General features: G+C 35.9%; 1 protein-coding gene across 18 annotated transcripts in view; it reads left to right on the top strand.

Moving 5' to 3' along the window:
- LOC144967993 (androglobin-like) overlaps positions 1 to 15,629 on the top strand; it is a 141,479-nt gene that overhangs the window by 35,602 nt on the left and 90,248 nt on the right. For 10 of the 18 annotated variants that reach the window (XM_078905850.1, XM_078905855.1, XM_078905845.1 and 7 more), the window contains exon 1: positions 4,719 to 4,951. The exons of 3 other annotated variants lie outside the window; for them this stretch is intronic. In XM_078905850.1, coding sequence (XP_078761976.1) covers positions 4,734 to 4,951 — 218 coding nt within the window. In that variant the 5' untranslated portion in view covers positions 4,719 to 4,733. Of the gene's footprint in view, positions 1 to 4,718; positions 4,952 to 9,339; positions 9,465 to 9,557; positions 9,674 to 13,238; positions 13,603 to 15,629 lie in introns of those variants that run through there. 5 more of the 18 variants (XM_078905870.1, XM_078905879.1, XM_078905877.1 and 2 more) reach the window with 4 other exon arrangements.

The following is a 15,629-nucleotide window of genomic DNA, read 5'->3' on the forward strand; positions in this document are numbered from 1 at the left end:
AACACACAGTTCTTAGTATCAAACCTATTGTAAATTTGACGCTGATCACGAATCCGACGTGAAAACAGCGAAAATCCGAAAAAAATTGTCCACTTTTTTATACTGCCACGCCCCCGATCGCCGATCGCCTAAAAAAAATATCTCCCCGTATGTGGGCAAAAATCATCTGCGATAAACGCAGGGATGGGGTCAAAGCGATAGGTCATCCGTCCCGCTACCAGCGGATGTCGGCGTCTATGGGGGGCCAACATAAAAACATGTTAGACGAGACATGACTGTTAAGCGATATTGCAATTGTTTCCCGACAGAGACGACGCTGTAAACAGCGAGGTACTCATTTTAACAGTGAACAAGGTGAGAGAATGCGAGTAAAGAGCCTTTTCCAAGGACTCAATTATGCGCCACTCAGAGCGGGACTCGAATCCAGTACCGTCCGATCCAAAGGCGAGTGTCTATTCACAAGATCACATGCATAGCCGCACAAAAAAGTGATGAGAGAATAGATTCATATGTATTGAAGGAGGAGAGAGCGGATGGAGTGATTAAAGTTCTTGGATATTTATAGAAGGAACCAAATTGACGTCACTCATCTCATTGTTATTGTTTTTTGACACCCATTTTTATGATTAGTTCTCATTAAAATATATCAGACTATAACGTTCAAGGTTCCATGTAGATCTTTGGGCTGGAGTGATATTTATGGCTGGCGGACTTTGTGAGTATTTTAATTTAACACAGAGCATCAATAGAAGGAATGAATTTGACGTTAGTCAACCCGTTGTTATTGCTTTTAGACAGCATTTTATAATTAACTTATCACTAAGTTATATCAATCAGACAATGAACGTTCGCGTTTGCAGTTTTGTGTGTTAATATGTTATACCCCGATGGAGATGTCGTGAGTATTTTTCCAATACGCATAACATCAATACATTTGCAATCCGATTTAAGTTTAAAAGCAACGTAGACCACGGAAATTTTTCCATTTTGTGGACAATAAAGATTTTTTATTTATCGTCATTATTATTATTATTATTATTATTATTATTATTATTATTATTATTATTATTATTATTATTATTATTATTATTATTATTATTATTATTATTATTATTATTATTATTATTATTATTATTATCATTATTATTATTATTATTATTATTACTATTATTATTATTATTATTATTATTATCATTATTATTATTATTATTATTATTATTATTATTATTATTATTATTATTATTATTATTATTATTTATAAAACAAATCGACAGTGTTCCCGTGGCAGGTTAAACGGGTACTCCTCGGGACTACTCGCATTCGCACCCCCACCCCCCCCCCCCCCCCACCACCACCACCACCACACACACGCACACAGCTCTTTTCTTTTCCTTTTTTTTTTTTGGGGGGGGGGGGGGCGTTGTTTGTAGATTATAATTCAAGGTTACAATGCCCACCCATTCCAAGGCTTTTTGGCATCTGCCAATCCCAAATGTCTGTGTCAAGGTCGACCGTCATGTCGCGTCAACGGGTGAGGAGGAAAAAAAAAAAAAAAAAGAACTGGCATATTATTATATCATTACATTGAAAATTATGAAAACTATTTTTTATTTTGTATGAAATCCTTTATAAGTTTTACGATGAACAAGAACGAAACTTTTGCCATCTACCTCTTCCTGGCGCAACATTTATAAAAATATTATTAAAAAAAAATAATAACACAGCATTTATTTGGCGCAATATCCACGTGCTCAAAGCGCTTTACAAGGGGTCCCAAGGCAACAGCAATATTAGACTTGAAAGACGAGACATGACGCCTGTCAGGCGATGTGACATTTTTTCCCAACAAAGACAACGAACGGCCATGTTCTCATTTTACACCTGAGTACGGTGAGAGAATGTGAGTAAAGAGCCTTTTCCAAGGACTCAACTCTGCGCCACTCAGAGCGGGTCTCGAAACCTGAACCTTCCGATCCGAAAGCGAGAGTCATACCACTTGATCCATCACAAAACAGGGAGGGGCACTTTTCTGTCGGCCACATAGCCTCAATATTAATTAAAATTTATTTCTAATTTCATCAATTTTTGGAGTAAAAACATAGTTCTTGGTATCAAACCTATTGTAAATTCGACGCTGATCACGAATCTGACGTCAAAACAGCGAAAATCCGAAAAAAATTGTCCAATTTTTTATACTGCCACGCCCCCGATCGCCGATCGCCTCGAAAAATATTAAGCAAAGCGGGCTGTGCGGGCGATCGACCGTCCCTAGGTTTATCGGCCAGGTATTTGGCCACACACATTGCGTTTTCACCCCGGTTTGCCTGATCGTGGTTCGGACGCCTATCAAAACCGTGCGTGTATGGAGCCTTTAAGATTGCATCAAAATCCTCTTAGATCTTTGATACTGATCTCTATGTAGGCTGCTGTATTGTAGAAATTTCACAAAACATTTCTTTTTCATTCTGGCCAGGAAACTTTTACTTCAATTAGCAACAACTTGTCCAAATTGGCAAAAATTATCATACTTGAGAAACTATTTATCTACATACGGTTTCGTATTGAGATTTATTTTTCTTTTACAATGTAGACAAGTTAGCTGTTATCTCGTTTGATCAATTATATTTGAGACGAATGTTTTCTGTTCAAAATAAACATATCGTCTTTTGTCAGAGTGTGGCAGTTTGTTTTTTTTTTAGGTTGGAATACTTGACTGAATTCAGTTGTATGATATGTAGGCCTACATATGTAGATGCAACGTGTGTTTGATTTCAAATGGAGGATATTTCATGCCTTTCAGCGTTATTCAATTCATTACAATATATTATAAGTATAGACAGTGTCGTGCATTTTCCCTGATTGTGTCAGAAATAAATATGTTTGGTATTCCTTGCTTTCGTTTTACAACAGCAGTGGGTAGATTTGTCTTAGGGTGTAGTAACCTTTGATCCCTGTGCCGAAATATGTTTGTTTGTTTATTGGGGCGGGTGGACGCTATATATTTCAAGTATCTCAAGTATGTATTGTTCTTTTAAAATTACATTTTGTTTATATTCTGGAATGAGACCGTATTGGTTTTTCCGAGCCCTACCTTCGATTTTTGTTGGGAGAGAACAATAAGATGGATTTTACCTTTTTTGCTGAAGATAAAGGGACGGCTGAGATATTCAGGAAAATTGCTCTCCTATGGATATTTTGTAACCATCCCTTGGTGAGATCATGTGCCAGCGTCTGGTATATGAAACTATAGTGTGGTGATCTTAAGTTTGACAAACAATTAGATTAGTTTTGGATCAAATCCGTTCTCTGTTTGAATAGGTCCTGTTTTCTAATATTTTTTTTTTGTGCACTTAGAGCAGACCCTTATTCTTATTTCCTTCTTTTTCTGAGCTAAAGTGTTTAAACGTTACAAAATCACGAAATCAAAAACAAATAGCGGTTCATTAAGAGATATCCTAAACGCTCTGCTTCTCGAGGAAACATTTATAGATAGTGTGGCTGACACAAAACAAGGTGTAACCTTAAACGTTTATATTCTGGTTAATACAGTTTAGTGAGAGTTACTCATAAACACGGATGGCAAAAACAATAACAAAGACCCGCGTCAACTTCATTCTATACATTGTCTAAAAACGTGTTAATATCTCTTGAGTCTAAAATCGCCAATAATCTGCCGTTAAATTATTTCCCCCAAAGTCACGTATAAGTAATCCTTGTATTAAATTCGCCTCGACTAGCATTGAAGATATTAAGAATCATAAAATAGGCACTGACTCAACTCTTGGTATATTTTTAGCTTTAAGATAGTTTCATTTTAATGGTAAGTAATAATATAAGGAGGTCAAGTGGGTAGTATGTACATATAGTTAAACAGAAACGTTTGTTTGTCTCATCTCCATAGGCGTTCAACACATGGCTATTCGTGGCCATTGCAATATTTATATTTTATTCCCTAATAATAAATTTGATTTATGTCCTTGAACAGATACGCTAATTTTAGACACCCTTTATGGTAAAGATTGCTAGAGCATATTTCTTGAGAGAAATTGAATTACTTTATTATGCAATAAACAAACACTTTACTACCTTCTAAGAATTGTATACGTATATTCAAAGGTATGCTCTTGAGATTAACCTTTTTGTTCATTTACATGACTTGCCATGTTTCAGCGAAATTATTATGTAATTTTCTTAAGAATAACGCAACTTATTTAAGCAGTGAAAATTCGATCTGAAAAGACACACATTTAAAAAAATGGCCAGAAAACTCGTCCTTCGAATATCGATTGCGAAGTCTCCGGTTTGAGAGATTTTGCCAAGATGAGGGTCACTTAAATCGATCGATAATTGAAGGACGAGTTTGTTTTCTGGCATATTCTTTAAAAATCTGTGTCTTTCTAAAGTATGGCACTTAACTGGTTAACCTGCAATTTATTCACGTGGCAAACATTAAGGTTTTTGTTGTAATCACATTATAATCTGGCTCTTACGGATTATTTCAATTCCCGCTAGAATTGTCCAGACCATGAAATAATGAGTACAAGCGAGGTTATCTAATGTTATAAATGTAGGTGTTTGTGTATCGGTGGTCAAAATCATCCATTAATCAATATTGTGGATTCAATACAGTAAAATATAAACCTTTATTTTATTTGAAATAACATATACAAAAGGTGTAACGTCACATTAAGTTCATTGTAACGATGTTAAATTATATGAAACCATTTTAAACAATGGATAAGACTGACGTGAATGCTACTTTTAACAAATCGGAGATTCCAAGAGTTATACGGTCTTCTTCAAAGGATAGATTTAGCCTTCGTCGATCTCCCACTCAGCAACTGCCGAATTCGGATGTTTCTCAACCTGCTTCTAACCGGCTGTCTCAATGGAAGCACGTCAAGGACATTGTCCACGTTGCCAAGAAAGCGTTAATTGTGTCCAAATTAAGGTATGAATTATTTTATCTATTTAAAAATATCATGACAAAACTGACGTTTGAATATTGGTTGTCATGAATGTAGGAATACAATTATCAAAGTTTTCCGTAAATGCTTTTTCAACACTTCACAACGCTGGATTTCTCTGGTAAATATTTTGAGCTTTGGGCTTTTTATTGAGCTTTTATATTATAGCGCAATATCCACTAAACGTGCTCAAAGCGCTTTTCAAGAGGTCCCTGACCAACAACAACAATTAACATGTAGGACGGGACATGACGCCTATTAAGCGATATTACAATTTTTTTTCGGATAGAGACAACTCTGTTATCGTCAGTTACCCATTTTACACCTGATTACGGTGAGAGAATGTGAGTAAAGAGCCTTTTCCAAGGATTCAACTATGCGCCGAGCGAGGCTCGAACCCAGGACCTTCCGATCCGAAAGCGAGTGTCATACCACAAGACCAGATAGCCGCACAGATATGAACCTTCGTGGTGAACTACTTTGCCTGAAAATATAAGAAGCATCAATGGTCAAATTGAATTCCAAGGGAAAATTATAGATACTATCATAATGAAGGTTAAGGCATGTCCATCTGTCCTCGTCACGCTTACAGTCGTGATTATATTCGGCTGCACGAAGTTAAGACGTGTATGACTGAAGTTGAAGTTGAAATGATATATTTAGAATAATTACTCGGTTCCGTGTAGTGAAACGGTCGAAAATAGTCAATAGACAATTATAATGTTATTTCATCGAGATCAGAGCCCTCTTAAATCTACAATGTATTGATTGTTTTTATTCATAACTCATTCATTTTCAATGTGCTTTGCTTTTTGTTGTTGTTGTTGTTGTTGTTGTTGTTGTTGCCGTTGATATAGCTTTTATTGCCATTGTTGTTGTTGTTATAAATGTTGTTGTTGTTGTTATTATTGTTGTTGCTGTTGTTATTATTATTATTGCTGATGTTGTTGTTGTTATAGTTGTTATTGTTGCTGTTGTTGTTGCTGCTATAATTTTACTTTCTAGAAAGCTTGTTGATTGTATCTGAATCTAAATGCTACTCAATGTCTCTTGTGTGTGTGTGTGTGGGTGTGTGGAGAGAGAGAGAGAGAGAGAGAGAGAGAGAGAGAGAAAAGAGAGAGAAAGAGATAGTTAGATAGATAGATAGATAGATAGATAGATAGATAGATAGATAGATAGATAGATAGATAGATAGATAGATAGATAGATAGATAGATAGATAGATAGAGAAAGAGAGATTGAGAGAGAGAGAGAGAGAGGGAGAGAAAAAAGAAAGAAGAGAGAGAGAGAGAGAGAGAGAGAGAGAGAGAGAGAGAGAGAGAGAGAGAGAGAGAGAGAGAGAGAGGACAGTTTGGAATGAATTTCTTTTTCTTCAAATTTTCGGATACAGTGAGAAAGAATAATTTTTAACAAACGGTTATAACAGCTATAAAACCCGGGATAAATTCCGGCTTCATAGGACTTGGGATTTTATCGGAAATACATTCCGATCACTCTTTAGTTAATGAAAAAGTTGGCCGTGCCTCAAACAAAAAACCGTTTACCGGATTACCTTTTCATCTGACCGTTGGTTTCCTTTGAAGTTACGTGAGTCGTAGATAATATTGTACAATGTACCAAAGCTTCATTAGTGACATTGTGTTCATGTAAAAGATTTTTATATAGCGCAATATCCACTAAACGTACTCAAAGCGCTTTACAATGGGTTCCTGATCAACAACAGCATGTAACATATAGAACAAGAAATGACGCCTGTTAGGCGATATTATATTTTTTCTTCGACAGAGACAACGCTGTTAACCGCCAGGCACTCATTTTACTCCAACTATGCGCCGAGCGAGGCTCGAACTCAGGACCTTCTGATCCGAAAGCGAGTGTCATACCACTAGACCACATAGCCGCAATACCTATGGGGTGATTCAAATTCATATCAACTTTAACCGAAACAAAATAGTCTTTCAGGGCCATTAGGCCCTATGGAGCCGGAGTTTATCCCAGTTTCTATAACGTGAAACCAAAAACTAGAGGTGCCTAAATGAGTCCAAAGCCGAAACGTCGTTCGTTTTGTGTTATTGCCTTATTTATGAGTCACATTTCCTCCCTTTATCTCTCCATTCTACAACGTGAATCAGACAGGTCTGAGAGGTTTTTCCAAGATGAGGGACATTTATATCGATCGATATTTAATTTAAAAGGACGAGTTTTCTGGCCAAATTTTTACATACGTATTTTCTAGATAGAGTACGGCAGTTAACTGGTAGACCCCAGCAGTTTACTGAATAATCCGTGAAAAATGTCATAATATATCGTTAAAATGCAAATTACTTAGGCTCTTGATGGTAAAATGATGATTTCATCTCCTTCTATGAGATGGCTATGTGGTCTTGTGGTATGACACTCGCATTCGGATCGGAAGGTCCTGGGTTCGAGCCTCGCTCGGCGCATAGTTGAGTCCTTGGAAAAGACTCTTTACTTACATTCTCTCACCGTACTCATGTGTAAAATGAGTACCTCTGCCGTTAACAGCGTTGTCTCTGTCGGAAATATTGTATTATCGCCTAACATACGTCATGTCTCGACCTTTTTGTTACGTTTTACTGTTGGTCAGGGACCCTTTGTAAAACGCTTTGAGCACGTTCAATGGATATTGCGCTATATAAAAGCTCACATTATTTTCTATTCTGGGCTAGTCATTCCAATTGCCTTTATGTAAGGGCCCTTTCCTGGACATGTGCCTGGAGATCTTTCAGCCTGTGTTTCTCGACCGCTTCCTCTTGATAAGAGGTTCAAAATCCAAAGCCAGGACCTGTTGAGTAAGATCCGTTATCAAATTGAGTTAAACTAAGTTGCTGGCTAAAGTTTTGAGATGATTTTTTAGTTCTTGCATTTCTCTGTCTTTTGCCCGGCTATGTGATCTAGTGGTATGGCACTCGCCTTCGGATAAGAAGAAGGTCCTGGGTTTAATTCCCGATTTGAGTGCGCGTAGTTAAGTCCTTTGAAAATCATCTTTACTCAGATTCTCTCACCATAATAAGATGTAAAATGATTACATGGCCATTATTAGCGCTGTCTATGTCAACATAAAATGTAATATGGCCTGATAGACGTCATGTTACGCCCTAAATGTTAAGTGTAGCTGTTGGTTGGTGACCTTTGTAAAGCGCTTTGAGCACGTCCAGTGGATAATGCTTTATTTAAATCCTAAAGTCTTTTTATGATGTTTCTTACAAGCTTTTATGTTTCACTTTACATCATATATTTTTGGCGCGATAAGTTTGACATAGATATTGTCTTCGTCTCCTCGACATTTGCCGTGTTGTATCGTAGCCATCGTTAAGTTATAGCCTGACATTGAAACCCAAAAAGGCTGGCATCTTGACGTCATTATTTGGTTTTTGCACCGCCTAGTGAGTTGTCGTTAGAAGTGCTCATGGAAACAAATGACCCATCGGTTGAACTATTGAATACATTCACGATTTGTTTTCTTTTGTGGCAAAAGACAGCATTTTGACGTAATTTTTTGGTCAGTCTCAGCCTATAACTTTACGATGGCTATGGTATTCAGTGGCGATGATGTCCGTATCATTAATTGGCAAACCAGTATTACGATGAATTATCTCCTACATCTGGAATCTAGGAGTGGTGTCAAATAGAAGATTAAAACAAAAACATAAAAAGATTTGTTTTGATTCCGATTTTTAACAATTCCATTAACCAAAAGATAGCAAACATTTTTTTTCATGATAGCCTTGACTGGGGTCCCGATAGCTCAGTTGGTAGAGCACTCACTTCACACGCAAAGGGACCGAGATCGATCCCGAGTGAAGTCAGGATTTTTTTTTTCAAATCCGTTTGTCCACCCAGCAGTGATTGGGTAGCTGGGTCTATTAGATTCGGAAGAAAGTACTTTGCGATGAAATAGCGTCCTATCCAAGGGTAGCAAGCAATTGCGATTGTCCGTTTCACTGGGATAAATTCCCGCTCCATGGGCCTAACGACTCTGAAGGACCGAATGACTACTTGATGGCGCACAAATCTTGTTTTCAAAATTTCATATTTAGCAACTATCTACACCTTTTCAAATTATTTTTTTTCTCGGGGTTGCTTGACTTTGTCTAATCCTCTAGAAATCGTCTTAGTTTCGAAATGTGGCCTTTTGAAGTAAGCCCCAAAACACAATGAAGGGTCATTATTACTTTTTGTTAAGCCCGGTAATAGGAATTAAGACTGTTCCGCGGATTTGACACTCAATGGTGTCTCAAATCCTTCTTTGCACCAAGCTGCGCTTGCGCGGTCAATCAAGCGCATCCGGGTTTGAAAAGCAACGTATATTTCATGATTAATAATAACAATCATATACGTACATGTTGTTGTGTTGTTTGTAATTGGGTGTTGTTAAACTTGGCATGAGGTTCTAGGGTTTGTTGTTAAAAGAACCAAGTCGAGTTCAGTTGCCCTTCGGAAAAGCTCATAATTACTTCCTGACACTCTTGAGAGGTGAATAGTGTATTGTGTGATTTATAACGGCGTTTTTGTGCGTGACAAAGGACCTCTGTAGTAAATCAGAAATGTACGGTTAACGTTGTGAAGATGAATTCTTAGAGTCTCACCTGTTTATAGTTACTAACTTAACAGTTTTGTTGTGAACACTTGATCGATTCAAACAACTTCTGAAAACAAGTGTTTTGATGTTGTGTTCGAGGATGGTATGTGCTATTATCCCATATTATATTTGATTTCATCGACTTTGTGAATTGTGACTGAGGAAAGTTTAACGAATATCTTTAAATAATCAATTGATTGTTCAAGTTTCCAGCTCTGCATTTGGAATATAGATAGCCGCGCAAAGGGGAAAAAACTGAGGAAAATATAAAGAGAAATACTCACCGACTGAGTTAGATTAGGACAGAACAAGAGGAGGGAAAGTGAATGTTTTGGATAGGAAAGAAAATGAACTAATAGTCTTCAACAGTCGTAGCGTCACTTCCTTCCTAATGACGTATGGTAACTTAGTAACACTGGCTCTAAACTATCGGAACAATGGCGGACGCCGTATGAAATATTTCTCCGACGAGCTTAAACGCGTATCCAGAGGAAAAAAAAACCCATCAATTTGATCATGTTTGACTTTTACACATTCTGATCACAAGGCATATGAAAAGGGAATGAAAAGTTCTAGCCAGCATGAAGAATAAAAAGTAATGATTTTCTTTGTTTAGAACCAAGATGGCCGCCGTTGCCGGGCGCGTGACATCAGACTACTGAATCCAATTGCAATTCAAATACCTATTGCCTAAAATGTCTCCCTAATGCAACAACCAAAGATGTGAAAGAAAAATATCAGATAGGTTTAAAACAATGCTGAATTTACTTTAACGGTTACGTTGAAATGTGTATTATTTTTCAGTATTAGTAGATGTCTATATTAATTTCCCTCATCTATCTGACTGCCTTTAGACAGAATCTTGTCTGTAAAAAACAATGGAAGTGCCTTGCCATATACAGGCGACAAATTGTTTGAGATGCCAAAAAATGACCATCGCCTAAATCTGGTATTAAGTCAAGATGAATCAAATGCTCAATAATAAATCACATTTTTAATGATCAGAAATACGAATTTTTTGCTTATTTTGAAATTAAAGAAATTGCATTATTCTACCCCAGTCCCTAAATAGTAACGCGTAATGATATCAACTTTCTTCTTCTTCTTCAAGTACCAAGTCTGTGCCAGACATCGGAGATCATGGTACACTATTCATCTCTCTGATCAGATAACCTCAGAAAACTAATATCAAGTTTACAGTAATAAATTGTGACGCCAGATTATCAAACGTTACATTTCACTAAAATTAGATTTAGGACAAAAGAAGTCTCATTTAAATATTTTTGAAAATGTCTTTCACTCAGAGATGATGAAATCGAAAACGATAGATGGTTAGAATAAATTATATCTTACACTCTTGCGTTTTGGAATTTGAACTTTGTTCCCAACGCGCACTCTTAAGCTTGTGCAGTGCAAGGGAACGCGTCCGGAATTCCAAAAAGCAAGAGTGTAAGAATCGTATATTATTCTACCCCATCCCATTAAAGTAACGCGTAATGATTTTAAGTTTATAATAATAATTTGTGACGTCAAGCGTTAAATTTCACTAAAAATTAGATTCATAAAAGAGAAGTTTCTATCATTTAAGTATATTTTAATGTCGTTTATTCCAAGATATTGAAATCAAAATCGATGGAGTTATAGAATAAATGATTTCTTGCACACACTCTTGTGTTTGTAATTCAAACTTTGTTCCCAACGTGCAATCGCAAGCTTGTACATCGATTGGAAACACAAGCGAAATTTTTAAAAATCAGTAGTGTAAGAATCGTTTATTAAATATTCCTCAATTAGCTTGACAAATGAAAATGTCGCTGCTTGAAGCTCGAAGAAATATATAACAATAGTCAAATGGAATGGACGCTTCAATTCGATTAACGGAGACGGATAATGTGGACGTTTCGGGTTTCCCCTTTGTCAACAAAACACGACGAATGACATACTAAATACGAATGAGAGATGAGAGAATGGCCTTATTTGGATGTAAAACCGTTGTATAAACATGTTTATTACACCTCCTTTAGTAATGATAAAGAGTGGTTTCTAGTTTCCTTTATAGACCCATTAAATGCACGCTTGCATATTGGAATCGTAACAACGGGGTATTAGATTTTTTTTTTTGAAATCTTACTTAAACGTTCGTGACACAAACTAAGGGAAATAACTGATGGGAGGACCATCTCCGAGGTTACGAATATTAAATATTATTGGTCAAAAATTGTTAATAAAACCCCAGCTATATAATTTTCTATAGAATCATCGTTTAAGTCAGTAAACATTAAAATATCAAAAGAGTAAATATAATCTTCAGTAAGTCGAGATTAGAAGTAGATTTTAGTTAAATTTAAAGTGTCAACAACAACAACAACAACAAACCAAAAAAAGGACATAATTACGTAATACCCCCTTTGTTTTTATTATTCAAGTGACGTAACAAGTTATGGTGACCCAACTCAATACAAATTCAGTCGTGCAAGACTACAATCAAATGGTGTGTCTATTAATGGCATTTTCTCTTACTTAAATGTTCCATCAAATAATTACTCAATTTCTGAATTTATTCCAGAGAAATGTTTGCTGACTGTTATTCTTAAAATAGGTGTAATAAAATTATTTTTGAACTCGTATTGATATTCGGTACTCGTTCCGTATGTAGTAATAGTGCCAGTATTCTGGTAGTGTCGTATTTATTGTTGTGGATTTTAAAAACACGATAAGGATCAAGTAATCTGGTATTATGTTCCAGGCAAGACCAAAAAAAAACCAACAAATACGTTGGTCATATGTTTTGTACACGCGTAATTCAGTAATACGAAAGTTATCGTATGACGTAAGATAGAGTAATCTGTCATTAATGTTATACTCTGGAAAAAAGTGTATTTAAAAATTTGACCAGAAAACTCGTCCTTCAAATATCTATCGATTTAAATGGACCTCATCTTGGTAAAAAACTCTCAAACCTGGGGCTTTGCTAAGTATAAAAGTTGTAAGGCACACATGCAGTGTGTGTCGGTCTTATAATGACTTTTCAAGAATCATTGCGCAATCATGGATACTTTTTTCCCACTTTCAGTTTATCCGACGTGTACTCATTTGCAGGTCTGATGATAATCCAAGTTGTTTGGGCTCATTGTTGTAATGGAAATACTCTAAGACCAATGCAAAATATTGTCCGTTATAACAATGTTAAACCAAGGCATAATTGCGTTCGGTTATCAGGCCTCTAAATAATATCTGCACAACGATTTATTCCGATGTGTATTTGTTTGCAGGTCTGATAACGCAAACTGTTATGGTCTCGTTGTTGGAGTGAAAAATCCCTGAAACCGATACAAAATATTGTCCATTACAGCAATGTCAAAACAAGCTCATAATTGCGTTAGGTTATCATACCTGCAAATAAATTCACTTCGGTTTATGTCAGTCAATCAAAAGTTTCAAAGAAATTAAAATTCAGCGTTCTGATTAGTTGGGTAAATAAATAATGAAAGTAAGACAAATGTGTCCGTTGTTGGCTGCTTATGGAGGGATTCTTGAGATGACATCAAATATTCCGTCTACATATATTCATACCAGCTGTGGTAATAGAGTTTATTAACAATTTAAATTCATCGGATTTTTGGATCCCCTGTCCACTCTCTGGTTGACCTATATTATCATTCTCAAAGGTTTTTCTATTTCAACTTATGCAATGAAAGACTATTCCGATTGAACTGAGCTTATTCAGCTTCAAAACTAATATAAACTTTATTTTAAGTCTACAAAATCTTGCTTTTTAAATTTTCATTTGTTCAAGAACTTCTCTTTTCGTTATCATAATCATTTGATTTCCCACTACATACCTTCATCACAATGATGTCGACTCTATCAGGATTGTGAGGTGATAGAGTTCAGACGGATAATATAATATACAGGAATAATGTGGAAAAAAGCTTTACAGGGAGCTGCAGTAGCTGCGGCGCAAGACAATCCAAAACCGGAGAAGAAAGAATCCACTGCCTCCATGATGGTAGCCAAAATGAAGGAGACCCTGTAAGTATGAGATCAATAAATATGTGGGCCGCCCTCTCAATTTGGTGTTTTATCAAAGCAATCCAGAAGTCGAATGTTTAATATTATAGTGTTGAAATTATGAAGTTGGGGTTATATTGATATGTTGTTAAAAGAAGGAATGAAGTTTAGTGAATTGCTCAATGAAACTAGGTTACTCTGCCAATATCAATTGTTAGTATGGGATTAAAAGGTCTTAATTGGGTTATAAACACAAGTTTTAATTTGAGATTTTCAGGAGCTTTAGGAGAGAGAGAGAGAGAGAGAGAGAGAGAGAGAGAGAGAGAGAGAGAGAGTCAGAATTTAACCACTTTATATACATCAGGACTTCTGTCGAAAGTCCTGGCATTCAATCCATGTCATTTTTATATACTGGACTAAAAATCTTTTCTTTTCTTTTATAATAATGTTCAGTCTTTGAAAGTTAATTGCGTTATCCCCTCAACGGGAATATATCTTAGAAAATACGTATTAACACCAGGATTCATTCTTTCGATCTTTTGAAACAATATTAAGCAACGTACCTTCTAAGCTGTACGACCATTTCGTTGGACCACTTTGTCGGACCACTTGTATATTTCATAGCATATTGTTTTTCAACTAAGACCGACGTGCACCGGACATTTATTATGGGCTTGATTTAACATTGATGTCGTGGGCAATATTTTGGTTTGTTTTTGAGAGTATTTTCATTTCAACAATGAGAACTTAATTTGGGATATCAGACGGGTAAATAAGTACTCAGTGGCTAAGACTAAAGAAAATATCTCTCATCTTGTTCTCACTCGCGAGCTTGAAAATTGTGAATCATCAATCATATCTTATTGACGTCATATCAAAGAGCTTGTAAAAACAACTGACACTTCTCTGTGGCCAGACCGTTAATTATTTTTGTACGTATTGGAAGATTGTACTGCTGTTGCACAAGATACAAAACGCCTTTTTTATTTTTACTTTGGCCAGAAAATCATCAAAGAAATTTTCGATTGACTAAATTGACTTTCAAAATGTCAAAATTATTAAACCATAGTTTTTCTGTTGTTTACAAAGAAGTCTCGGGGTAGATAATTTGACTAGTAGGGGGTACTTTTAATTGATCATTAATATACGAAGCTAATTTTTTTCTGGACAACACGTACATTGGCGTTTTGTCGGTGTAAGCAGTTTGGAATACGTATTGTTTATCTGCCTTTTGTCTTTTGTCTCTTGTCTTTATCATAATACCCCCCCCCCTTCTTTCGCCTAGTATTTTCTTTCTTTCTCTCTAGTCCAGTTGATCCACTCAAATAATTATTACTGAGACCTTGAATGAACAAATCGCAACATTTTATGTTTTTGTTTTTAAAGTATTCATATTATAAGTGTTTCTGAATAACATGCCTAGAAAAAGTAAGACCTGTAAATGGCCGTTTATATAAAGTCAATTTATTTCAATAAATTACAAGTAATAGAGAGGAAGATTTTCACAATATCCCCGAACTCGTCTCTGGATACATAGCAACGTTTAATATCTTTAAATAACAGGGGAAAAAAGTCATCTCCCGCTGAACCGGAAGTTTGTAAAAATAATATTTTACGAGCATTCAGCCTACTTGAGTCAGTAAATTACTGACAATAAAGATAAGAAAGAAAATCCGATTTCGTTAGATACTATCTATATCGGCATTCATCAAATTGCGACTTTATAATTTGCTTTTACGACGAGATTTTGAATAATATAAAATTCCCTTTATTCATCCCATAGCGCATAATTGAGTCCTTGGAAAAGGCGCTTTACTCGTAATCATGTGTAAAAAAGGACCTTTGTCTCTGCCGGAAAAATTGTAATATCGCCTAACATGTGTTCTATATGTTAAGACTTTCTCTTGGCTCAGGATCACTTATAAAGCGATTTGAGCATGGTTAGTGGACATTGCGCTATATGAATGCTCATGACAATCAAGCTAAGTCATTCCATGGACAATCCTCTCTTTTATCTTATAGATTTATTATTATTTTCTTGATGTCGA

The sequence above is a fragment of the Berghia stephanieae genome, chromosome 3 (genome assembly GCF_034508935.2).
Source record: "Berghia stephanieae isolate SIO BIC M18660-M18661 chromosome 3, UCSD_Bste_1.3, whole genome shotgun sequence".
In the NCBI taxonomy this organism is placed as follows: domain Eukaryota; kingdom Metazoa; phylum Mollusca; class Gastropoda; order Nudibranchia; family Aeolidiidae; genus Berghia; species Berghia stephanieae.